The sequence below is a fragment of the Rattus norvegicus genome, chromosome 6, assembly GCF_036323735.1.
Source record: "Rattus norvegicus strain BN/NHsdMcwi chromosome 6, GRCr8, whole genome shotgun sequence".
Lineage (NCBI taxonomy): Eukaryota > Metazoa > Chordata > Mammalia > Rodentia > Muridae > Rattus > Rattus norvegicus.
The window spans coordinates 33,931,657-33,958,834 of record NC_086024.1 but is presented as its reverse complement, the minus strand read 5'-3'; the positions used below and the strand labels follow the sequence as shown (position 1 = coordinate 33,958,834).

The following is a 27,178-nucleotide window of genomic DNA, read 5'->3' as shown; positions in this document are numbered from 1 at the left end:
GTGTTAACACCCAGACCCTGGGTCTCAGACTTTCTAGGACACAGGAACGGTTGAGTAGAAGCCTGAATGTACCTGGTGAGCCTTAGGCCCAGCTCAAAAGTACATGTTCTGTCCAACTTGGATTGACTCTGCTCTATGATCAAGATCAAAAAGAGCCACTATGAGACTCCAGGGAGAATCTTCCTTTCACGTTCCTTGACTATGACTGCTCCCATCAGAGGTGGGCAGTCTGGTGACTGGGATGAGCAAGGAGAGACAGCAGAAAGTCTGGCCAGCCTATCTGCTTCTGTCAGAGGAGATGGGCAGTGGGGCATCGTGGTGTAGAATTACAGCATTCATTCACCATTTTTACTGATCCCTCCGAGGTGCCAGGGACTGTTTGAGCCCTGACACACAGGGAACAGAGATGTCAGGGATCATAGTGAGAGAACTCAAGGGTTTCACTGCCTTTGTGCAGGTCCCGTCTGCCGCTTTCTAGCCGAATAACTTTGGTCAAGTCAATACAGTGACACCTGCCTGTCATCTCAGAGGCAGAAGGACCAGTAGTTCAAGGTTGGCCTCAGCAATACAGTTCAAGGCTATCCTGAGCTACATGATACAGAGATGTTTATCTCATAAAAGAAACAAAATAAATAGAATGACCGGGAAAGGCCTCACTGATCTGAGAAAGGGGCTTGAAGGAAATGACAGCGCTAACCATCTGGCTAACCGGCAGAGGATTAGTATGCTGTATGGAGTCTTAAGGCAAGAAGGGTTCTGTGCTGGGAAACCTGGAGGAGTCCAGTCTGCCGGAGGAGAATTGGCGAGGGAGCAGAAGGTTGAGATGAGAAAGTGGGCACCACAGGCTTTTGAAGCTTTAAGGGTTTGGGAACCACTGCAGGACTTGGGGAGCATGAGATGGTCTAACTCGCACATGGCTGTGTTATGGAAGATGTGTGCAGGATGGAGGGAGACCGGTTAGAAGACCAGCAGAAATCCTGGTGAGAGGCTCAGGTGAGGGTGGCCAAGGTAGAGGTCAATGAGAAACATGATTGGAGTCTCGAGGTCACCCACAGCTGTGAGCCATGGGCTTGATCTATAAAGAGCATGTTTGTCAGAGGGTTGCAGGTCTGCAAGCCAGGCAAGCAGGGAGCTGCGGCAAGATTCGGTGACCCCCAAGAGGGTGTAGAAAGAGACCCAGTGCGGAGCTGAGCTTTCTTCCTGGAACCAACATTTGCTCCTTCGTGGCCGCCGGGGACCAGTCTTCTAATCTCAGAGCCTTAGTTTGCCCCTCCATAAAATGTAAAATTCTCCCTCGTGCTGTAACAGATTCCTCTTGGCTGGTGTGCGTGTAAGCACTGTCCTGTAAATGCTCCCTGCCTGTTCTGCCTTCATCATCTTGCTCTGGTATGAAACACACAGCAGAGAGCAGCACCAGGTCAGGAGAAGGATACCAGCAAAGGTCAGGGGTGTGGAACAGGACGGCAAGAAAAAGAGTGGGAGGGCTCCCTGCTGATGTCATCATGAAATCTCCCCTTTCTGTGGGGATATACCATGAGGACCATGGAATATCTGAGTGAGTAGACCAGAACACACTGCTCCCGTAAGTTGAGTCACTTCCTATGTGTCTGGGAATAGGGAAGCAGGCCCAGCATCTTCTTCTTCTTCTACAGAAAGGACACTACTAGCTCCTAGGTCATCCTGAGGGTGCCTTGTGGACACCCTCCCATCCAAAGCCCAATGTCTGAAGCACCTGTGTTGAACTCATTAAACACCTGGACGAGCCCTGCTCTGTAAGCCATGACTTCTGGCTGTAAACGGACTGCTGTATACGCAGGTGGAGACAGGCTAAGCCAAGAACAGAGGGTCACCTCCTCATTCCAGGGCCTACCACAGGCAGTTGAGCCTATTGGCTTGTTTGTAGTTCCCCAGATCAGACTCAGTGGCCCTGACCTTACATTCCCAGTTCTCTACGGGGCTTGGTTCTCTTGCATTCAGGAGACCCTAGATCTGCACACAGGTAGTTCTGGATGGGTTTGTGAATGAGGCTGTACCCAGGACTATCCCTTAAAAAACTGGCAGAGTTGGCAATGTCATATGACTTCAGAGTGTGGCATGTGATGAGACATATAGGACCCTATGGAGTGAGGGCCAGAAAGGTTAGGGGACACAGGATGGGGACACAGAGAATCATAGAATCACCAGGCTCTTAGAAGAGAAGTGGAAAGTCAGGGTGGACTTGATCACAGCAGGGCGTTAACTAAGGCCTCTATGCAGGACTCTCAACTGAGGAACAGGCTGAACATGAAGAGGCCCCCGCTGAAAAAGAGGGATTGGCAACTTTAGGGCCCCTCAGAATTCCCCCAGAGGTTGATCGTGCATGGTAAGGTGTGCCTATGATCTCCAGAGGCCAAGACAGAAAGATCACAAGCTCCAGGCAAACCCTGGCTAAGTATAGCCAGCCTGGGCTACAGAGCGGGGGAAAAAGATGTAGGGGGGGGAGAAAAAATAAAGAAGAAATAATAGTTAAGAAGTACAAAAAAATAAAGGATGCTGAGAACAGAGTTTGGAGGGAATATAGGTGTGTGCCCTTCCCCACGGGAGGAGCTCCTGCCTATTACTACTCACCACAGCATTTGATCCTTCAAGCCTTTAAGTATATAAGCCTCTCCATGCCTCAGTTTAACAAAAGCACCCCCACCCCCACCACCGGAGGTTTGGCCCTCTGAAGAAGGGGCTGATGCAATGTTGGGCCCATAGTTCAATGCCAGCCATAGCTTGCTTTCGGTTCAGTTCATGTTGGCTTTCTGAGGTAGCTATAGTTACAGCAGCACCAGCTATGGTGACTGGGGTGCCCACTAGTTACCCCAAGAATAGTTTGGGTCAGACAGGGTGCATTGAGATGTAAGCAATGGGAGACAGAAGAAAAAAATCTGACAGCTGCTGACATCTACTGAGTCAAGCTGGGTAAAGGACTGGCTCCGTAACCATTGTGTCATAGGGTGAGAGCTAGGGAGGCCTGGCATCACCATCCTCACAGGCTGGGTAATCAGTAAGGCCCAAACAGTGCAGGGGTTATAGGTCGAGATACCTTGAGGGAAGAACACAGTCAGAGTTCCTTTTCATTCACACCCCTCCCACAGGCCAGGGCAGCTCAATGAAGCTTCTGCAGTATGCCAGGGTGGCACCCTGAGGGCCATGAGGTGAGACCCTCTGCCTTCAATGGTGTGGCAGCTCTGCTGGACTAAAGACAAAGGTCCCAGATGTGGTAGGGTCATATTCCTTAATGTCAAGTCAGTCACAGCCGTGTGACTTGCTTTGGCCAATGACAAGAAATAATCAAGGAACCGGTGAGTGAGTGACCAAGCCATCTTTCCCTTTGCCCCAGTGGCCAGCCATACCCAGGTGTCCTGGACAAAGGCTGCCCTCCAGCAGGGCCCCTGCTGACCTGCTAAGATGTTCACTGTCAAATATTCATTACAGCCTTATCGGGGTTGACGGAAACTTAGTGCCTTTAGTAGAACACATGCCGGAAAATAAAGTAAGGTGTTGCTGAGGCTAAGGCTAGTCGAGGCTATATCATTTAAAAAAAAAAAAGAGTGATAGATTTAAAATTTAAAGGAACCCTTAAAAATGGCCGGAGAAGGCTCTGCTTGAATCTTCTTTCTGAGCTTTGGGTCTTGCTCTATTTTAGTTCTCTTGTCCCAGGCATGAGTGGATGCTCCTGGTCTCTTTGTGGGTCAGCACCAGGTTGAAAAGAGTAGAAGAGAGACCTGGTCTCTGCTCACCCCGTCTCCCAGAGATGCTCTGAAATCCGAGCAAAGCAAAGGAGGCTTCAGAAGCCTGGACGTGGGGGCAGCCCTCCTTCCTCGGCTTCCTTGTCTGGAGCCCTGGGTCAGAACGATGATCGCGGTGGAAGGCCACTTCTGCTCGGAGTCAGACAGGAAAATCCAGAAGACCCTGAGGACACAGGATGTTAGCATACACCGGGCCAGCAGTCCTGGGCTGCCCGACGGGGTCCAAATGGCAGCCGAGAAACCAAGTATCCCTGCTTGGTTAATCTAAAAATAAACAGAAAGGCAACAAAAATCTATGTTTCAATTACTGCACACAAGCTGTTCAAACAGCCAGCTCCGCACTGGAGATGTGAACTTGTCAACGAAGGCCGCCTCGTTTGCATGCTTCGGTGGTGATAGAACTCAACCTCGCAACAGGCTGCCCCCTGCTCTCAGCCACTGCATTTTTTTTAATTTAATTAAAAACATGGACATAAAGTCGAGACAAGGAAAAATCGTAGGCAAATATACCAGGGTGATGGCTTCTAAACAAAGACAGAGACTGTGTGGCCTGAGAGAGGCTTGGTGTTGGTGTGGAGATCGGTCACAGGGTGGAGAAAACAGGTGGTCAATGGCCAGGACAAAATACATAAATCTCTCCCATGTGGCCCCAAGCTCTTTTCCCTTGAGACTCATTACAGACCCTGAGGAACCATGGGGCCCTTGGGTTCCTAAAGCCAATGGGGGTCATTTGTTCAGGAGAGAGATCTTATCAGGGTACATGACTGACGGGCAAAGCTAGGGCTTCTGTCCCCAGCCACACTGCCTGTATTCACTCACGTGCAGCCCTAAGGAAGACATAGTCTCCTCTCCAGTGTGAACAGACTCCAGCTCAACTGCCTTGGTCTGGCTGAGGCTGGCTGCTACCTCCTCAGAGCCATAAAGGTCTTCTGCCTTCTGTCTACGCCGTGTTTCTAAGTAGCAGTATCCCTCTGCAGACGGGAACCAGTGGGATCCTGCTCTTACCTGCCTCTTGGTGTCTTTGAGTGAGCCAAATGTGATGGGGAAGAAAGAGAGCCGTGCCTCCAGGGGGTTAGGCTAGAAAGGGGCAGTGGGTAAGCTCACCCGGAGGAGCATGCGTAGGGATTTGAATGGGAGGGAAAGGGTACAAGGTTCCACCTCACAGAAGAGAAAACCACATTAGCCAGGAAGGATTTGTGTAAGCAGGACACCTCCATCCCAGGTCCCACCAGAGAGAGGAGCCTAGAGAACCAAGCACGTGCACCTAGCTCTGGTAAATCCTGCGTGCTAGAGTAGCTGTCTGTTCCGTATTCACTCCGGATAGGGACTTTAATGTCCCCAGTCCTAGGAGCAATTCTGCAGCCATCAGCCCAGACGCTAGTTACTCGGTGAAATAAAAGAGCAGTCGAGTCTTTCCCAAGGAAGATAATATCCTGTCATAGGCAGTATGATCTGCCGGCCATGTGACGGCTGTTCCCTAATGTTTCCAAATAGACTTTTGAATAGACTCTTGTCTAGAAGAAAGCAAATTGCGAGAGCATTTTTGGCAGCCAAATAGAGCACGCGCATCCGTCTTTCTCTCTCTGCAACTGGCTGCTGGGTCTGGTTCCAGGCACCGAGTAGGATCCATTCATCAGCCCGGGTCACTGATGGACACCATTTCCTGTGGAGCGCTAGCGTGTTGAGTTAGTCAATTCTCCAAGACTCGGAATAATCAGGCCTGCCCGAGAGGCAGCCAGGAGCAAGTAGGAGGACCCACTCAGAGAACAGAACCAACTGCAGAATTCCGCTCTGAAGACCTCTATGTCAGGGCTTTGCAAGACTGCGGGGGCGGGGGGGACCAGGGATCCAATTTCAGGACTTCTATCCTCTACAGAGCCACAAGAACACGAACCAGAAGGAGCCAAGATGGTTATTCCTAATGAGAACACTAGTTAATCCTCCCAGACCCGCCATAGCTCCCTCATCGATCCTGGTGTTTACAAGCGTCTAATTTATCCGAGCCTCCCCTCTTCCCTCGGTTTATGCTGATATTATGTTGCTAACTGTCATTTCCAATATCTTTTTTATTTTTCATTATCACCATTATAATGATTTACACCAGAAGCGATAGCACAAATGCCTAGTCAATTAGTCCCGTGAGAAAAGTCTCTGAATCATGTATGCTTTTGGGGGGGAAAAAATCACTACTACATCAAAACCCACAGCCAGAATCTCGCAAACCGAAGGTGCACAGAGGAAGGGAGGGGACGAGAAAGACCGCTCTTTCAATATCGCTCATTTGAAGCCGGCACTGGATACATGGATACAACCTCTCCCAGACAAGGAGATTGCTTTTTTTTTTTTTTTTTTAATGAGAAATTGGGCCCAGAAAAAAAAAAAAAAAAAAAGGGAATCCGTGGCATTTTTCCTTCAAACCTATCATCAGAAAAGCATTTTGAACATTTGTCATTTTGGGTCATACATTAAGCCCTGTAATTATGGAATGCGGGTTTTCCCAAAAATACCTCTGCTCTCCCCAACTCCACGGGGCCATCCAGAGTACTGAAAGCCCAGCCTCAGGGCTGAATCCTGGCTGGCAAAGCCAAATGATTCATAGGCTGGTGTATCCTACCTACAAACTGTTAAAACACAGTCTGAGAAGCGGTGCTAGTGAGAGCTCTTTCTTCCGCTATGTTCTGTTTCTCTTCTTGGTTTTTCGAGGCAGGATTTCTGTGTGTGGCACTGGCCATCTTGAAACTCAGTCTGTAGACCAGGCTGGTCCCAAACTCACAGGAGCTTCTGCCTCCACCACCACCACCACCACCACCACCACCACCACCACCACCACCACCACCACCACCTCTTTGAAAGAGGACCGAGAGGCCCTGTCTCCAGCCATAGGCTTCTCCCTCTTCCTCACTTACAAAATCCCAAAGTGAATGCTACCCTACCTCCATTATCCGAGAGGCTGTGGAGAAAACGTGATGGCTTTGTAATAAGCTTGTATTGGGGGGGGGGCGGTTTTTTGAGTCCCCTCCAAGCACAGGCAGAAGACAGTTCGAATGCACTGTGGCTTGTCACCTGTGATAGGACCCTTTGAGTCACCACACTTTCTTTCCTTCTGCATACCTGAGATCTGTGTAGCCTTTGAGCAGCACCTCCTGGTTTACAAGTGCTTACCACAAAAGGAAGAAAGGGGGAGCAGTCAGAATGGGCATTTGAAGGTGACAGCCACTTTTGTGGTTTTCCTGGTAGCTTCTGGGGTACACATCCAATCACATCAAGGTCTATACACTAAATATTTGTATCTCCTTCTGTGTCAGCTGTGTCCGATCATTTATCTCATACCAATTTAAAAGACTAACGCCCTTTAAGGGGGAGTCACAGATATGTGTCCATAAGGCCAGGTTACTGTCATAGTAACCCGATGGGTATTTAACACAGGGTTCCCTCCTACTTGCTGTCTCATCTACCACCTGCTACTGAGAAAGCTCTCAGTTTTCTGGATGGGCTGGGGTCAGGAAGATGTTGTAGGATTTGCTGGCTTTGGAGAAAACGGGCTCTGCTCATCTTTAAATAACGAAGACAATGCTCTGAAACTCTCTATTGCAGAGACTCCTGCCACCTGGGGTCCGGGAGTAGACAAGAGGTCACAGGTCACAGCTCTGGTTTCTAATTGGATGTGTGGCATCCCCTGCTCCCCTCTCCACTGCCCTCTGCCCCCAACCTCAGGGGTCTAAGGGAGGCTGCTTAGATAGGTCCAGATCTTGTAACCTATAGTAAGGTTTACTGGAACCTCCTGGATACTGAGCCTCAGGGAAAGGGTGAGCCTTTCTAGCCTGGTACTAAGCTAACCATTGTCCAGATGGGGTCTTAGTGGGTGAGGTCTCATGGAGGGGGTGGGGGGTGGGGGGTGTCAATGTCTTAACTGGGCAAGGCATGGGGAAAGAAAAAATCTCTTTCAGAACACAGGTTACATATGACAGCAATACCATATGTGGTTTATCTTGAGCTTTGCTATTTTAAGTAAAAGAACTAAAAAGGCCACTGCCCCTCAAGTTCCCTCCCCCTCAGAGGGGTGAGGGAGGCTGAGTAATCTAGAGTTGTCTCAGCTTTTGTTCATACAGAGGATTTGAGTGTGTCACCTGTCCCAGGTAGACATCTACATGTGACCCCATGACTCATGTCCATGTAGAATCCTGCTCTCCCTGGGGAACATGTCAACCTTGGTGTGGAGTCCAGGGCCAAGACTGGAGCCTTGCTCATAACACACAATCTGGGGTTACCCCTGTCCAGGCTTTGTAAGTGGAAGTGGACCCCAAGAGCAAGGCACGCCCAAATCTTGGCACCAGGTGCCTCCCTCATCTCTAAACCTTGTCTCTGCCCTCCCCAGTGCTCCATGATAAAGAGCACTTGTCACTTAGGTCTGGACTCTCTTGGTCCCTGCCCTTGGATGCCCTATCAGCCGTGATGAAGGAAGCAGCAGAAGCAGTTCTGACCGCAGGGGTGGTGCCAGAACCCATGCGGGGAGTAGGGCATGCCAGTCCATCCCTGAGGTATACGCCTGGTTGTCGAGACTCTGGCTCTGTGAATAGAGGCCTGGCCAGAGGAAGCCGGAGGGAGCAAGATGAGGCCCACATACATGAATCTTTTAGTGACTGGAGTTGCTTAGTGGGCACGAGGGTCTCCTCCCTAGGTGAATTGAAAGTACTTCGAGGAAGTACGAAGGCATTTTCCAGGGGCGTTCTCAGCTCCCACCAACATCCACACCAAGCTGTGGCCAACCTGGCTCCTTAAAAGGCACCCAGAGAATTCCTTTGTGTTGCATTTGACAAGATGGTGCTCTGGCTGCTGGGTAATGTTTTGCTCCAGAAGAAAAGCTAAAAGATGCAGCGAAAAGGACGGAAATAATAAAGATGGGCACAGGCTGTTCCAATTGACTTGGCAGCACGTCTCCCCCAAATGAGGCAATCATCCATTTTCCAATCGGGCTGGACGTCCATGGCTCATTCCTCAGCCAGCCACCTCGGCTCCCCGAGTCTGGAGGCAGCAAGGGCTCCCCTGCCTTCCCGTGGATTAATCACGCCTTCAGGGCTCTCGCAGCCAGCAGCCCACTCCTTCTGCGTGTCTTAATGATAAGAACGAGGAAAGGGTCATTAGCCACCTGTGATCCTGTGTGCAGTGTGTATACACCACGAATGTTAATATGTGAGGGCCGGCGCTGACATCCAGAAAACACAGTGAGCCACCGGACACAGACCACAGCTATCCTGCTTGTGTATTCAAGTAGACACAGCATACTGGTCCCGAACAGGATTTTAAGGGGCCAGTACCCAGAACTCAAGAGATACTACTCTCTGGGCTCCAACCCTATATAGGCAACACCACACACACACACACACACACACACACACACACAGTGACACATGGCAATCCTTAATTATTTACTCATGAATAATTCATGATGCAGGCTTTCCAGGCAAATCTGTGTAGCAGAGCTGCTGATCTGGTATCTAGCAAGTGTCTAACAAGTGTCCAGGAGGCGGAGCCCAGTCATCAGCTGCTAAGAAATCAATGGCTGGGCACCAGGGCTGAGTATGGATGTCAGCTGATTCCTCTGTGATGTCCATTCTTTGCCTCCCAGGCCTTCTCAGAACTATTGTGGTCCTCTCTAGGCTACAGGGAGAAGTTCATCCATCAAGGCAGCTCTTAGGACTAGGGCCACTATTCCCAATATCACGGACTTTAGCTAAAGATCACTTTCCTCCTATTAGCAATCTGTTGCCTTCCTGTGGCCCTGGGCGAGACCACCCTAAGGTTTCCCAGATGCCTTGCACAGGAGGTCTTAGTGTCTGTGTGCATTTGCAGACACCAGCCATTCACTCAGCCTCAAGATTGACAGTTTCCTGTGAACTCAGTGCAAGAGCCTGCCAGTTCCTGCTGCCCTTGAGGCATCGGGCCTATCCTCCCTACCTTAACTATGGCTAGGACCATCCTCCAATGATGGGCTCTTTCTCAAAGGCAGAGTTCCACAAGATACATTTCTCAACTCTCGCCACAGTTCAGGGAAAGGGACTGGTTTTCCAATGTTGGAGAGCAGCCGGGGTAGGAGGGTCCTAGGACCAGGTGACAAGTGATTTGGGGAGGGTCGAAGTGAGGGACTGCGGTCACTTCGATTTCCTCAATTTGATCCTTAATGATAGCTGGTGTCTCCTTCAGGAAAAGGGCACGGAGCAAAGACTGGCCCTTCCTCCTCCATTCCTGGATGTTTCAGACGCTCTGGCTTCTGGTAGTATTGGGCACAGTGAGGGCTTAGTCCCACTGGTCATCAGGAAGCAAACTACTTGTTTCTATCCACTCCCAGTGAATGGGGAGCCTGGAAGGAGGTGGATTCATGGAGCCACCAAGTCAAGCAGTGCACTTACCTGAAGAAGCAGAACAGCCCTTTGCCCTCACCAAGTAAGGGTCAGTGGAAGAGAGAAGGCCCTCTTCATGCTAATGATACCCAAAAGGTGGCCTTTGTACTGACTTATGGGGTAGCTACATTTTACCTCCCCGAGTTCCTAAGAACTGGTTGGTGAGACTTCGTGCTCACATTTGGTGTGCTTCTGTGCGCGAGATACGGTAGCACAGGCAGTTAGTGATAGACTAGGGGCTGGATTGCTAGCAGTGACCACATTTTCAGAGCAGAGCTTCTTCCTATTCTCTGTGATGCTATAAGGAGTCTTCTTCCTTAGGGAAGGAGAGGGGATCGAGAAGAAGAGAGTGGAAAGAAAACCGAAGGCCTGACCCAGCTCCCTGAGCTGTGCGCAGAGCCCAGGTTCCAAGTCCTGAACTGGATGGAGTCCTGAGAAGCAACCAGTGGGGTGTCCACTGATACAGTGCTATAAAGATACACAGGCAAAATCATGGAGGTGCATGCTTGTTCTGGAGCCATAGAGTCTATAAATACGAAGCGTACGTATTTATACGTATCTATGCCTCACCCCAGAAAGTGGTCTGGCCTTCTTCCCTCCTCTCCTGGCTCAGCATACCTGGGATAATTCAAGGACAGTACTTAAGTGGGGAAAGAGTTTTGTCTCGAACAAGATCCAGAGCCAAGGTCACGGATTCCATGTTTGTCAGTGAGCATTCGGAATTAACCTGGGGCGTGAACAAACCATGGTCTCCGACCTGGATCTCTGTGCGAGCGTCCTCCACTGACTGATAGACGATTTCTTAGACTCTCCAGCTCCGTTCCTTCCTTTCAAGGTAAGGTCTCAAGCTACAGCCTTGGCTGGCTTTGAACTCCCTGTGTAGCCAGGGCTGGACTCAAAGCCCTGGTCATGTCACCCCAGCCTCTCCACTGCTGACACTGTGCCGCTCTGCCTCAAGCATTTCATCACAGATGTGTGTCACATAAACAGGTGCTGGCAAGGCTCCCTCACCCAGGCATAAGGGCTGGATCCTCTGCAGACTGTCCCCTCCACACCACAGGCAGGCAAGGCAGCATCGGCTGCTCACACCCTCCCTTCTTGGTTCAGGGCCCCGTGCCAGGTTCCACCACTGCACAGGCACCCTGCCAGGAAAGGGCACTCTTTCAACAAGGAAGCATTTTTCTGTGTTTTGTCTGGAATTGCTTAACCAGTCTGGTCTGAGGTACCGTGTGTCCATTCGGGGCCTTCTTCCTCGGCTCAGGCACTTCCTGTGCTTCCTGCAGTACCATTCAGGTACACGTGCGTGTGCACATGAGACCTCTGTGACACGCTGGCTCCGTGCCCAGCAGGAAATACTTACATTGCCACCTCTGGAGCTGGCCCTCTGCCGACTGGCTCGGAGTACACTGCACCATGTTTCGTTCATTGGTTTGAAAGGGGAAATTAAACTAAGGAATGAGGTCTGACCCGAGTGCTTGCATGCAAATAGTTGACCTTTGTTTTGAATACACTTAATGAGACTGAAACCAGATTGTGTGGCCTCCAGCTGCCTGAGTCTCCACCTCCTCCCTGGCATTTGAAGGAGACTGAAAAGGGGTGGCAAAAGGCTGGGGACTGTAGGAGGTGTGGATTGTGGGTCTTGTTTTTCCTCTTAGACACTAGAACTATGGGGCCCAGCGCGTGGCCCCCGGGGATAAGCAGCTAGCCACATCCAAAGACATCCCTTTGACCTGATCCCAGGTTGCTCAGATGCCTGGAGACACACCTTGGTACAGGGGTCCTGACCTCCCCAAACCTCTATGCTCCCTGAGAGGAAATGATTTCCCTGCCACTCTATGAGGCTGTGTTGCTCTGTGGAAAGGTAGGGGCTGACGGAACGCATCGGTCTAGCTAGATGAGGTTTTGCTGAAGTAACAAGCAGACTGCCGCTCTCAACAAACGGACCTGATACAGATTTGTGTCACGTGAAGCCTGGCGCAGTCAGGGCGGCCTCTGTCAGGGAACAGCTGCACTTTCGGGAAGGTGTGACTTCCAAAGCTGACAGGTGGCAGAGGAAACTAGGGAGTCATGGGAAATGTTTGGGGGGTGGGAGCTAAGGAGATGGTGGAATTCGATTGGTCTTCAAAAGAAGACCTAAATTCAATCCTGCTGAGCGTGGACTCGCTCCCTTGTAATCCCATTGCTGGGGAGGTGGACGCTCCCTTGCTGCCTGAAGAGTCTAGCCTCGTGGTGAGCTTCTTCAGCCGAATGAGGGGCCCTGTTCAGTAGAGGGAGCTGCCATCCCTGAAGACAAGATGTGAAGTCATTCTTTCATGGGCCCTCAAACTCACCCATATGAGCATGTACATACGTGTATTTTTTTTTAAAAAAAATCTTAATATTTTTAATTATTTATGTATTTGGGCACAAGCACATACCCATGCTCACACGTGCTGTGGCACAACTGTGGGGGTCAGAGGATAACTCTCTGGAGTCATTTCTCTCTTCCCACCAAAGGAGACCCAGGGACGGAGTCCAGGTCTTCAGGCTTGGCAGCGGGTACCTTTACTCACTGAGCTAGCTTGCTAGTCCAAAAGAAGAAAATATTTTTATTTAGCCAAGTCTGGAAGCCATCTTCGTTGCCTACCCACACTTTTTGTCTGCCAGATCCAGATGAGTCAACAACCAAGGCGAGAGAGATCTTCCTGGGTGCTTAGAATGAGAACCCAGAGCATGGTGTGGCAGATACATGGCGTAGACTCCGCCCACTCAGGACCCAGCCGAGGGAAGCAAAAACCTGAGACGCTGGCCCTTGGTGGGCAAAATCGGGGAGACAAGAGCCCAAGTTATGGGGTCCAGTGTGCCCCCAAAATGCAGACTAACCTACAGAACTGCCCCTGGAGGCTCAAGTCCTACTGGCTAGAAAGCTAGGCCATTGTTTTAATGTAATGCCTCCGAATTGCCAGTCCAGAGACTACAGGATTAATGTCTGAGGTCTCCCCCTTCCACACAGATGTGTGGAAATGGTCAGTTACAAAAGAATAAGTACTGGAGGTGGCTTCATGCCAGATGCTGCATATTGGATGGATGGGCATTGCCTGTGCATTGGGAGTAAGAGAAGATTCTAGAACAGTGGGCCAGTCCAGACTCTCCAGTATCTTCTGAGCCATCAGGGGGAGTTAGAGGCTTAATCTAAAGGATGGGCCTTATTCATGGAAAAGTAACAAATTGTAACGGGATCTCTGCTTTTAAAACGGGTCAGCCTCAGCGACAGCAAATTCTAGGCTTGCCTGTGAAGCCTGGGGAGACCCTATGGAAAGATTACATAGGGGAAGTGGCCAGTAAGTAGATGGGGCCAGATTTAACAGCCTATGGGATAATAGGATCTCAGTTGCCACTGTGACAAGATGGCTGTCTCTGAGGCAGAGACATTTAGGGCATTAGGGCATTTAGGCTGAATTGTGCTCAGTTGTGGACAAGTGGCCTTTAGGAAACTGGAGTGCAGATAGATGGTACAGGGCAGGCTCAGGGAAGAGACATACTGAGAAAGTAGCTATGAGTGGCACAGAGAAAGAGGAGCTGTTAGGTGAGATCATCCAAGGAGAGCTGGTTCTACAGCTGGGGAGCAGGGATGAACCCCAAAAGAGAAAGGTCGATGGTACACGATGTGAAAGAACGTAAGGAATGACATATCCATGCATTGTGTTTAACAAACAGCCATCTGTGTTCTGAGCAAGAGCACGTTCCCCTGGGGTGGGCACATATGGACCATAGGGGAGCAGGTTCCGGGGCAAACAGGGGTCAAGAAAATAGAACGGAGTCTAGACCACTCCCCCATAAACCTCCAGTGGAAAATGTGAGGGATGGCCGGGGGGTGGAGAGCAATCTTTTTTTTCACTGTGCAATGCTGAGTCAATATTTTAAATGAATTTTCGTGACACTTTATAAATCTGGATGCACAATGATGAACTGGGCAGGGAACCGACATCCATCCTCCAAGGTAGCAGTCATCTCTGCCACAGGTTGGGGTAGGTTCAGCCCAGACTGCGCTTAGTCTCTTCCAGTGCACCTTACAGAACGACTCCCAGAGCTGGGCCACCACGTAAGCAGAACATGGCTGCATGTTTCCTGAGCTGGGTACAGCCTCTGACTCCCAAACACAAGCTCTGGGCAAGGACAGCAGATATGCAAAGACCAGAGGAGGCTCGGGTTTTATAGACCTCTTAAAAATAAGTGGCCCTTCTGGTAGCCAGCCGCTTCAGAACTGGGCTAGGCAGCATGGAAGATGCAAGCCTATAACATAGACTGGAGGTAGATGGCAAATGGGATAGGATCAAGCCTCCCGGAGACATTCTTAAGCCACACCCAGGACTGTGGGCGGGAAGTGTAGAGCAAACCCTCACCTTTAACCACTTGTCTCTACCATGCCTTCTCCCCTCGGCCCTTGCCTCTCCCCACCCAGCCTTGTGTCTTTCCTGACTGGCATAACTGGTCCCTGTGAGAGTAGGAGCCAGCGCTATCTCGGAGATGCTCAGCAAAATACAGTTCTCGGTGACTCAGAAGGCCCTTCCCATACCATGGTGCGTCTAGTCTCCATGACAACCCTGAAAGGCCTTCTGTTCAGACACTCGGGAAGCCGCGTGGGAGATGCAGGGAGTGGAGGCCAGACTACCCAGGTCCCAGAAGTGTGGCACTGAATCCTAAGGTTGGGGTTTTGAGGGAGGACCAGAACCCCGGAAGCTAACATCTTTCGGAGACATCGTGACCTTTTATTTACCTGTTAGTGCCCTGCCCTCAGCGGGGATCACTTATTCTCTGTGAGTCTCCTTGTCTATAAACTGGGGACCAAACGTGCATTCCCACCTCATGGGTACTGTATGGAATAAGTGAGGTTTTAGTCAAGGCTGTGTCCACTGTACAGTGAGTGCACACGTGGGTCCTGTGACCTGTGCTTGGAGGATTGCAGTCAGAGGTCTTCTGTCACAGTGGGGGGGAATGCTGCCCCCGCCATGACAAAGATGTATGTACACCTCTTGTCGCTCAGGGTGGGGAGTCATGGCAGAGTGTGAGTGGGTTCAAATCCTGCTTACTGCGTTCAGCAGTGTGCTCGTGAACAACCAATCCTTCATCAGCTGAGAAGTGGGGCTGATAAAAGACGGAGGACTCACCAACTTGCTGAAACTCTGAAGCTGGCCAGTATTTGAAAACCCATTTCTGGACCCAGAGCAGGGGCCGAACACATGCTAATGGTGGTGGCCACCTCCCTATGGTTAGGCAGAGGTACTCTTTGCTTAAACCACCCTCCTGTGTTCTCTGCTGACAGGTCCGGGCTCTGGTTCCCTGTGAGAAGCTGCCACGGCCCACCGAGATGTCCAGGCACCATAGCCGCTTCGAAAGAGATTACCGCGTGGGCTGGGACCGCCGTGAGTGGAGTGTCAATGGGACCCATGGGGCCACCAGCGTCTGCAGCGTCACCTCCGGTGCCGGTGGAGGCACAGCCAGCAGTCTCAGCGCACGGCCGGGCCTCCTGCCGCTGCCCGTGGTACCCTCCCGGCTGCCCACACCCGCCACAGCGCCTGCTCCCTGCACGACCGGCAACAGTGAAGCTATCACCAGTCTTGTGGCCAGCTCGGCCTCCGCTGTCACCACCAAGGTAAGACCTGCTATCCTCTCTGGGAGGGGGCCAGGCAGCAGCCCAGGCCCAGGACAGCACTTGTCCCCCGGTCTTTGTCCAGAGGGCCATGGCCTCCGCGGAGTGCATGCAGTTGTTTCTGAAGGCTAATGGCCTTTTTGTTTACCAGACAGTCTATCTGTAACCAACTTGTAGGAAGACCAGCAGGTGCCAGCACCACACGCTTTGCTGATTAAAAGCTCCTGCTTGAGTGAGGAAGGGGTGTCGCCAACTTGGCAGTCCTCATCTACCAAAATAGGAGAACTAAAAACATAAGGCCCCCGGGGGTCATCAGTGGCTGGAGTTTGCAGCCATACTAGCCACACGGGGTCGAGAGCCCATTATGGCGTCATCACCATGGTGGGTTTTCTCATGTCTACACTCCCTGAGAGCCTCACAACAAGCCTGTCAGATTGCCGAGAGTCCCCAGACGTAGTAGTTACAGGAGCTGCTGCTGTAGGGACCCAGAATTCATTCCACCAATGACTGCAGGTTATTAGCACCCGTAATGATTCTGCTTTCTGGAGGGTTATGGGGGTGTTAAGAGTTCCTCGGGAATAGAGGCAGAAGCCAGCCTGTATAAAATGGAATGTGGAAATTAATGTCCCCAAGGTTCTTGGCTGGCTTTGGGCTGAACTGAGGGACTCTGAGACACCCCCACACCCCCACCCGCCGCCTTGTATGTTGTGCAGAGCCCTTCAGGCAGACTGAGCCACAGAGGGACAGCTGGTGGCCAAGGCAAGAAACACAGTCATCCCTTCACTCCCCTCAGCCAAGCCGAGGCTCTGCAGGCTGCCTTTGCCTCTGCCAGCCATTCAGAACCACTTCCCAGGGGCCCTCTCAGGGCCTGCGTGTGTGCGTGCGTATGAGTGTGTCTGTGTGTGCCGCGTGCGTGCGCGCACGCTTTTCTTTTCCTGCTCTCATAAAGGTTGCAGGAGAAATTAAAGGCGGGAAGCCCCAGGCTGGCCATTGTGAGGTAGCTGTGGTGGTGGACGATGCTCTCCAGGTGCTCTGTGCTTTTGTCTCTGCAATTTTCAAAACTCCCTTTCAGCCCTGCTTCCCATTAATAACAGCACTGCTGGCCGCAGAGCCCGGCGGAGACCCGAGACAATGGAGCTATTGGAGACCAGCTTGCAGCACACTGACATCTTGCTGCAGTGTCTTATTGATTTTATTTTCCTGTTATGAAAACACCACCCCACCAAGGCAGGCAAGGAAGTAACACTAGACAGGAGCAGAGATGGAGGATGACCCAAGCACACTTCCCCAGGCCAGCCAAACACATTCCCGTCCTGGGCACCAGGCCCTGGCCACTCTGAATTGGTGACCTCTATCCAGGACGGCCTGCTTGCCAGCCCAGCTGGCCACATCTGGCAGGCGATCGTCGAGGCCAGCTGTTCGCCATCTGGAGAATGGCGGCCTCTGGCGCCAACAGCCAGGGCTCCAGGTGAGAGAGGCTGGACCTGCAGGTCCGTTTGAAGACTTCCATCCCTTCAGGATGAGTACCTTTGAGCCAGTACTGAGCTGCTTCTGGGGATATAACCTAGGCTTCTGCCAGGTAAAAGACAGTGCCCATGGCTCTCTGAAGGGATACCCTGCCTCTGCACCTGATTTTCTCCGAAATAGCTCAGCATATTCGCTAGCCCTTCTCTCTAGCCAGACCCCAAACCACAGCCATAGGAGAGGTAAAGAGCAAACCACAGACAGAAAACCACAGCTGGGACAAGGGCTGAGCCAGGAGCCAACCAGTAGTGGGAAAAAGGACCAAAGTTCAGACCTGAAGGCCAGCTCTATGGTGCGTGACAGCATGGAGACCAACTGCAATCTCTGCTGTGAGCAGCTCAGCTCAGGTCCATACTTGTAGGTTTCAGTTAGGGTCTGGTCAGGGCCCTAGTTCTTGGGGTTGCTAGAGAACTGTGTGCAGGGAAAGCATCAGACAGTAGCAAGGTAGCTGCCCATAGTGGTTTCTGCCGAGGGCCCTGGTCTTAGATGTAAGCCAGCTGTTCTTAACCTGTGGGTCGCGCCTTTCGCGGGGGTCACATTATCAGGCATTCCGTCTATCAGATATCTACATTGTGATTCACAACAGTAGCAAAATTACAGTTATGAGGTGGCAACGAACATAATTTTGTGGCTGGGAGTCACCACAACATGAAGGGCTGATTTAAAGGGTCACAGGCAGCATTAGGAAGGTTGAGAGCCACGCTGTCTAAGGCGGTGATGCCTCCTGTTATCCTGACCTTGCTGCTGCTGGCCCAGATGCCTGTCCTCTAGCCTGTGTGTCTACCTTTATGCCTTGATCACATCAGTTGACACCCAGGCCAAACCCCGGTGTCAACCAGTAGTTTCCCTGGTCAACCAGTGAGATCTTCACCAAGCGGCCACTAAAGAGCTGGCTCTTGTCATTGGGGAAATCATAGGCCAGTGTATAAGTGAATGTGTGAGCCTACAAGTCAGCGTCTCACCTATTGGAGTTCTTGGTGGAGTAGATAAAAGGAGACTTCAAAGACTGTCTAGATTCTAATTCCAATCAACCTCTTGCTGAGTGATGCTGGATAAATTGCCTGGCCCCTCTGGGCCCCTGTTCCAGGATTAGTGCCTGATTACCAGACTCACTACGAGGACCCTTATGCACAGAATTCCTCAGAAAGTGCTCGGAATAGAACAGGTGCTAATTGGTGCTTCATCCTCTAGACAATGAGGTCACCCCTTCGCCGGTGCCATCAGGCACTGAGCCTGGAAGAACAAGGCTGTCCTACTGTGAGGAGAGGTGCTCACTTCTACTGTCACCTAGGAAAAAAAAGTGGTACAGGGATCTCTTCAGATGAAGCGCAAAAGCCGGAGCCCTGAGCAGGTGGAGAAGGAAATTGTTTAAGTGTTTGGGGTTCAAGGTGACCAGGAAGTAAGACTAGAGCTGGGAGGGGAGAAGAAAGAGAAGAGGCGATGGAAAAGGACAGCGGCTTCTTGGCCCCAACTTGAAACTGAATCCGCATACCTGGCAAGCAGGTGATTGAGGCAGAGGATGTAAAAGCTTTTTATCAGCCCAGAGGGCTCTTTCCTCAAAGGAAAGTATAGATCCCACCATCCCAGAGGGTGAGGGAAGCAGGGAGCACCACTACAATCAGAGCAGGACTAAATTCCTGCTACCCCTGAGTGTGTGGAAGCTGCTTGAAGTCACTGACCTGGCTGTGGGTGTAAAACACCAGTGCCACTGCCCGTGAGCCAGGACCACCCCTAGGAACCCAGCATGCTGACTCAGAGACAAGGGGCAGCTCTCAGGCCTTTGGGGACATCCTTTTGTTGTCAGATAGGAAGCAGATTGAACATTCCAAGCTCTGGTACTCAGGGCACCCTGCCACTCTCTATGTCCAGTGCTAGGGTCTGCCCCTCCTCAGCTAGGACTGAGGCTCTGGACTCTTATCTGGAAAGACATTCATGCTCCCAGAGACTAGGTAGCAAGATGACGACAATGCTTTCTGTCATGGCTACCTTCGGGCCTGATTTGACTTTTCTGTGTCTTCAGTTGCCAGTGGCCTAACAAGTCCCTGCCTATTTTGATGAAAGGCCAGTTGAGTAAACACAGACTCCTGGGCTACTGAGATAGCAGGAGGGTCTAGCAGGCTATGCCCTACCTCTCCCCCAACACATAGGCATTGCCCTCAAACCTCCAGGGCATGCATGAGTAGCTAGAGCTGGAGGAGAGCTTTCTTGGAGACCACCTGCCCTAATTTTGCATCTAAGACTAGTGAAGCCCAGAGAAAATACAATGTAACTATTTCCCAAGCCGGAACCAGCCTGGGCCAGCTTTCTCCACCCCAGGCTGCATAGCAGCATCTATTCACCATGGAAACCTTGATTGCAAGAGAATGACAGGGCTTTGCCATCATGAGTCCACCTAGTGACCGTCAATTCTGAATTTCAGGCCAGAAAGTGGGCACGTTTTGCTTCTCATGTCGTAGAAGGGGAGAATGTTAAGTCAAAGATTACGTCACCTCTCACTGCACAGACTGGCAAGAGCCTCTGGATTAGACAGACTGGAATTGAATCCTGCCATTAGCAAGTGGGGCTTCCGGTTCTGTGTCTACAAAGTGAAAATGATAACAGTATCTTTAACATAAGGGTTATGTAAATTAATATGTGTAGAAAACTCCAGGAGGATACGAGCCACTGAGAAAGCATTCAATCAAAGTTCACTCTAGGGCTGGGAAGATAGTTCGGTTGATAAAATGCCTACTGTGGACCAGAGTTTCCCTAGCACCCACATGAAAGGCCAGGTGTGCAGCACATGCCTGTGACCACAGTGTTAGGTGGGCAAGGACAGGTGTGTCCCTGGGGCTTACTGTATGGCCAGCCAGTCTAGCTAAATGAAGGGGCTTTAGGTTCAGTGAGGAAAACAAGGTGAAGAAGGATGGAGGAAGACACCTCATGTCCACATCTGACCTCTGTATGTATCTACACGCACGCACGCACACTCACACACACTCACACACATACACTCACACACACACTCACTCACACTCACACACACATACACTCACACATACACACTCACACATACACTCACACTCACACACACATATACTCACTCTCACACACACTCACACACATACACACACTCACACACATACTCATACACACACACTCACACTGACACACACTCACACACACGCACTCACACACACACTCACACACACATACACTCACACACACACTCACACACTCACACACACTCACACATACACTCACACACACATACACTCACACATACTCATACACACACTCACACTCACACACACTCACTCACACACACACACACTCACACACACACACATACTCATACACTCACACACACTCACACACACACTCACACACACATACACTCACACACACTCACACACACTCACACACTCATACACACACTCACACTCACTCACACTCACATACATACTCATACACTCATACTCACACACATTCACACACACACATACACTCACACTCACACACACATACACTCACACACATACACTCACTCACACACACACACTCACACACTCACACACACTCACATACACTCACACACTCACACACATACTCATACACACACTCACACTCACACACACTCACTCACACACTCACTCACACACACTCACACTCACACACACACACGCACACAGAGCAGGGAGGCGGGGACAACTAGGAAGTGGGTCTGAAAAGCTCTTCATCTGGGGACAATCAGCCTAGTGATTGTTGCTTGGAGATTGAAGAGCTGCCCTGTCCCCCTCTGATGTGGCAGGAGATGAACCTGAGGAGCTGGGCCAGTACCACATTCCTACTCCCACTGGCTGTCTGGGCACTGGGGGAAGCATGGCCCCATGCCAGGCCTGTTTGTTCGAACGCAAGGGAGGCACCAATGCCCTGCAGTTGCTGCTGCGTGAAATTTAAATTATTCTCCGCAAACCTGCCTGACAGAAAAGGGACGGCTTCATAAAATGCAATTCTGTTACTGAAAGAATAAACTGGAAATCCTCACAGATGCCTGCAAAATAAATGTATGAGGACCTCTTTTTCCTTGTGGTCAGGGGCATTCAGGCTGAGACATTCCCATCACCCCTTGGAGCTCAGCCTTTGAACATAAATCTGGCTAAGAAACAGCAGAGTCGCCTGTGTTGGAAGCCTGAGGAAAGCTTAGAAGGGCTGGGAAATCGGCGTTCAGAGTACCAAGCACCTAGGGCTTGACATTTATGAGCACCGGGGGCTGTCGGGCTTGGAAACATAAAAAATGTGTCTGCCCAGGGGTACACCTCAGCTTCCCAGGGAATGCTTCTCTTGAGGGGGATGACCTGGGGTCCCCATAGACGTCGTGGGAGCAACCATCAAGCCTAATGTACAACCCCTGCTATCCTGCAGTTCTAGGATCTGGGAATGATGATGGAGAAGCCCTTTCAGGTCTCCTGTCCCTTGTATTCATGTTAGAAATCAAGGCTACAGAGCAGTGTACTTGGGAGAGCAGCTCCAACCCTTTTCGTAGCTCATTTCCTGACTGTGGGTGATTTTCAGCCCCAAGGCCATGGCTTGATCCACCAACAAGTAGTCTTGATTTCCCTCGTGATAAATTATCGGGTCAGATAAAGCATAGTGAGACAGCTTGCGCGTGTTAGTACCGAGCTAATGGCTTCTGCCTGCACCTTGAGTCACGTTTACACTGTGGATTGTATCTTCATCGACTTAAAACCCATCTGTCAGTCACAAAAGTGTGTACAGAAATGAGAAATGTCACCTCTCCAAAACACCCATTTCAAGACTGCCTTTTGGAGAGGGCAAACCTAAGTGGTTGAACTTCAGTTTTTGACTAAAGAAGGTGTGTTTTACCACATTTCTAAAAGATAAGTCAGGACAAAAGGCGGAGAGGAATTACAAAGTGGAGGCACAACAGACAAGAGTCGTAGGGTGTATACGTTAGTTTTGCTTCATAACAATGACTTTTAGACTTTGTGGCTTGATCTCCCGACAAGTTTGAGGGTACCGCTACAGCTGGCTCAGCTGGGTTCCAGTGATGAGGTTGCCCTGCCCCTCTATCTATGCCTTGTGGTTGGTCAAGCCAGGGACCTGGTTCTCGGCATGACTTCCATCCGTCTGGCTCAGCCTCGTTCACAGGGTGCTTTGGGTTTTTAAAAGCAGCAAGAAGTCAAGGCTAATGCCCAGGTGCTGTTCTAGCCTTGATGTGGAGCTAAAACCCCATCATCGGTCAAAGCCAGAGTCCAAGAAAGAGGGAGAAAGACTATGGAATCATGTTACTGTTACAAGAAGTAGGCATCCTAGATACTGACTGGTGATCACTTTCATGACGTAACCTAAGTCCCCAGCACATTTTATTTTTGTCAACATTTTTATCGATCCTTTGGGAATCTCTTATCATACACACTGATCACACTCACTTCCCAGTCTTTCCATGTCTGCCCTACTACATATGTGACACACACACACACACACACACACACACACACACACACACACACTGCCGCCAAAATGAAAATGAAAATGAAAAGGAATTCAATTTGTGCTATCTACGTACTCACTGGTGCATGGTCAAACTCTCAGTGGCCTGCCCCTTAAATAGAGCTGAGTCTTCTCCCTCCCACACTTCTACCAGAAGCCACCAGTTGTGGAGAGCTACAGGCACTTCCATAGCTTCCTGTTTAGACTGTTATTTTATGACGGGAAGGGTTGTCCCAGAAGCCTTCCATGTCTCTTTCTCAACTGCCCAACACATTTATTTAGGCAAGGTTATCTGCCCTCTAGCTTCTGGTTAAGGCTTTTTCTGCCCCGGGCAGAAAGCTAGAATCTACTTAATATTCCCACCACCTTGCCTGAGATAGGGTGTCAAGCTAAGTCCCTCAGGACTTAGACGTCCCAATGTTACGTCCTTCCTACACAGGACACTGCTGAAGAGGTGTCAGACACACAGAAGGAGCTATGCTGCTAAGAATCAGCCTGATCCCTTGGCTTCTAGGGGACAGACCTTAAAGGAGCATTTACCACATGAACCCACAACTGGGCCAAGATTTTTCCCCTTATCCTGAAGGCCATATTTGACCCAGTCACTGTCCCCAGGGTTAGAGAGACACAGGGATACTTCTGTCCCTGGGACATGGACAAACCTACCTAAATGCTAACCTCCCAGTATGGGGATGATGATGTTGCTACTGTTTCAGTTGGTTGGTTTCTTTTCTTTCTTTTTATTTGTTTTGATGTTTGTTCAGTTGTTTGTTTGTTGAGATAGGGTCTCAGTCTGAACCCCAGGCTAGCCTGAGTCTCTGTGTGGTTCAGACTGGCCTCAAAGTCACCGCGGTTTTCTTGCCTCGGCCACCCAAGAGCTAAGAATTACAGGCATGTACCTCCATTCCTAGCCTGCTGATTTTAAATTAAAATAAAAACCACCCGAAGGAGATGCCCTTCATGGGCTTGTCCGCATGGAAACTCACAGAGGGAAACATTCTTTCAGGAAGATTTTGGGAGGAGAGGGAAGTCAGGAAGGCCAGCTAGCAACGTGACACAAATGTTCAACAGCCTCAGATTCAGAGTCTGATGCCACTTTCCCCTGATAGAGTGGATCTGATACATTCTCCCCCATTCTCCCAACATGGCCCCTTCTCCCAGCAGGATTTTGGGAATAGCATCCTTCAAGATCCACACAGATCTACTTCTCATTCAGTTATAACGCTCAGTGTTTCATTTAATTACATTGCAATTAAACTTTTTTTTTTCCCCTCACTGCACGAGGACAGCATTTTAACTACATTACGGGTCAAATGGGCTTTGGAGGACTAACCTGGAAGTCTCATCGCCATTTGTCACATTTGGTTTTTTCAAAGGGAAACAATGTTGCAAAATCTAAACAGCCAAAGCACGAATGAACTTTCAGAGCCCAGCCCATTTGTTACAGGGAGCTGTCTGCAGGGCCAAAAATAACCCAGGGAAACAAATACCAGGATGGCTTCTGACACTTAGGTGTCATTTCTTCTCCACTGGCCCCACAGAGTCCCCTCCATCAGTGAGGGAAACATGGTGTGTTGACTTGTGTTGTGACTTCCCCTCTCTGGAATCCATGGATCAGAACTTCATTTTCCTCTGGTAAATAAGGAGCCCTGAGAACTGGGCCAGGCGTGTGGGCAGGGCACCAGGATGTATCACACACCCCTCCTCTGCTTCCTGGAGAAAGTAAGTGAATACTGTGTAGCCGTCAGCACCAAGAGGAGGAGGAGGCTATGTAGCTGGGTCTGGAGCTAGATGCTTATGTAGGAGGCAGAAACTAATGTGTCCCTGAGCCTGACTCAAATGCAATCTACTGGCTACTATCCACCTCTGGGAAACTGCTCCTACTGGCACCCACACCACCTCCCGAGGCTCCAAGTGTCTTGAGTTACTCAAACAGCATGTTCCTCAAATCATGTCCTCTTTGTTCTGGGGGTAGGTTAGCACAGGTTAGCTTTGTTTCCCATTGGCTATGTGAGGTAGGTCAGTACCTCCCAATGCTCAAGGTGAACATTTTTGACAAGAGGATGTAACCAGAGTGCCTAAGGTATCTAGCCCTGGGCTACAGCACTGACATCTTATACAGTCATCCCTGCTAGCCTATAAGGACTTCATACTTGAGGTTCACCTGACTAAGGGCCAGACCAGCACAGAACACAATCTCAGTTGTTGACCTGCTACTTAGAGAATCCTGGCTTCAGGTCAGAAGTGGCCCTCTGGCAGGTGGGAGCGATAGGATGTGGGGGTGATATGGTAATGGGCTCAGGGGTGAGCCGAGCTAGAAACAATTCTAGGCCTGAAAAGACACTGTCCTTGACTGTGGCAGATGTCACTGATCCCCTGCCTAGCATCTGTTCTTTCTCCATCCACCCTCCTAGTGGAACTCTTTCTGGCTCAGCTTCTAATGCCTACGTCTCAACAACTGATCAACTTCTGGTCCCAGCTGGGATTACAATGACTCCGAAGGAGGTGTGTGATCCTATTGTTGCTGCCCATTTTGAGTTCTGAAAGAGTCGTGTGACCCTGTTCTGGCCAATAGATCCTGAGGAATTCTGGGAGAGCTTTTCTTGCCTCTAAGGAAGAGTCCCAAGAAAAATAAAAAATAACTCCTACCTCTGGTCATGTCAATTCTGGAGGTGAGATCTCGGCTTGCTGTGGCCATCCACCTGAGGATGGAGCCAACACACAGGAAGGGAAAATGGCAGGAGCATTCCAGAAACCTGACACGAGAGCCATGGTGCCAGCGTACCTCAGGGATTCTTGTATACATAGACTAAGAAATAAATAGGTGGAAACCACCTTTGTTCTAGGGGCAGCTCATAAGGAACAGTTAGGAGTCCATCCCTTCACCTGCCAGACCTCACCTGGCTCCTGGGTCCCTAAAACAGCTGCAGCAGCCGCTGTGAGCACTCTCTCCCTAGTATCCACCCACGAGTACTTACTGCTGCATGCAGGAAGTTTACTCCCAAATACTTCCCACAATGCCAACAGCCATAGCACGGTTTTGCTGTTCTCTTAATCTTACTTTTAGGCCCTCTGAGAATCAGCTTGTGTCTGAGGAAAATCCCCCAACACCACACACACACACACACACACACACACACACACACACATGCACACACACACTCACATGCACACACACTCACATGCACACACACTCACATGCACACACTCACACACATTCACATGCGCACACACACTCACATGCACACACTCACACACACTCCCATGCACACACACACTCACATGCACACACACACTCACATGCACACACACTCACATGCACACACTCACACACACTCACATGCGCACACACACACTTACATGCACACACACACATGCACACACACTCACATGCACACACACTCACAGACACACACACACTCACACAGGGCTACAATTCTTGACGCTATGCAGATCTCTCGAAGCCCAGGGACTTTGCACTTGCTTGTTCTTCTTTCGAATCATAATTCCTTCACTTGTCTGCCCAGAAGATTTCTTATTCTTTCTACCACTGGCAGCCTAAGTATGACCATGTCCGTGGTGGGAAATTTTGCTAGTATTTCTCTCATTCCCATAACGGCGTTGCTATGGTGCTATTAGAATAGCTGTGTAATACATGTCCTCTTGACTCCTTACTAAACGTAAGCTCCAGGCGAGACTCGGCACGTAGGGGTTCTCAGTGCCTGTTTGAGAACAGAATGAATGAATGCATTGATTCACTCAGACGCCTCTACTGTTGGGTAAAGGAAGATGATTATTTTTTACGTCATCCTTTCCTTTCTGTTAATGTAAGGACCGTGGTGGAGCAGCCATCGTTCAAACAAAGAGTGGTTTCTGGGGATGCTCATGATGAGGATGAGGAGGGCAGAACCACCACGTGTCGAGCTGCGTGGCTCGGGGTGGGTACTGCACTCAGGTGGTGTGGTGGTGTTAGCAGTGTGCATTTCAGACCACTGAAGCATCTCCTTTCTCTAGGTCCTCCATTTCTCCCACGGCGTGTGGGATCCTAGTGTTATAACCTTTTCCTTTAAGCCTTTACATTTTCTTCTGGTGGTGAACTGCAGCTTTGTAAATCTCTCTTTTTCTATGTGGTGTGTGTGTGTGTGTGTGTGTGTGTGCGCGCGCGCACATGCGTGCGCACATGTGCGCGCACAAGAGTAAATCTGTGAGAGTGGGTCCAGGTGTCTGTGTCAGTATATTTTGCTCCAAGATGTTACTCAAGGCTGGCTGGCCAGATGCTATGCTTCTGGGCTTCAGTAGCTTGGTTCCAACATGAGTTAGTAGCTTGGAATGTAGGGAAGCACTCCTGAGGAGTGGGC

The 27,178-nt window shown here is 50.3% G+C and overlaps 1 protein-coding gene across 7 annotated transcripts in view; it reads left to right on the top strand.

Annotated features, from left to right (window-relative positions):
• The window catches only part of Klhl29 (kelch-like family member 29), a 304,134-nt gene that overhangs the window by 151,221 nt on the left and 125,735 nt on the right, over positions 1-27,178 (top strand). For all 7 annotated transcript variants that reach the window (NM_001106713.3, XM_017594072.3, XM_006239857.5 and 4 more), the window contains one exon: positions 15,477-15,806. In NM_001106713.3, coding sequence (NP_001100183.1) covers positions 15,522-15,806 — 285 coding nt within the window. In that variant the 5' untranslated portion in view covers positions 15,477-15,521. The remainder of the gene's footprint in view (positions 1-15,476; positions 15,807-27,178) is intronic.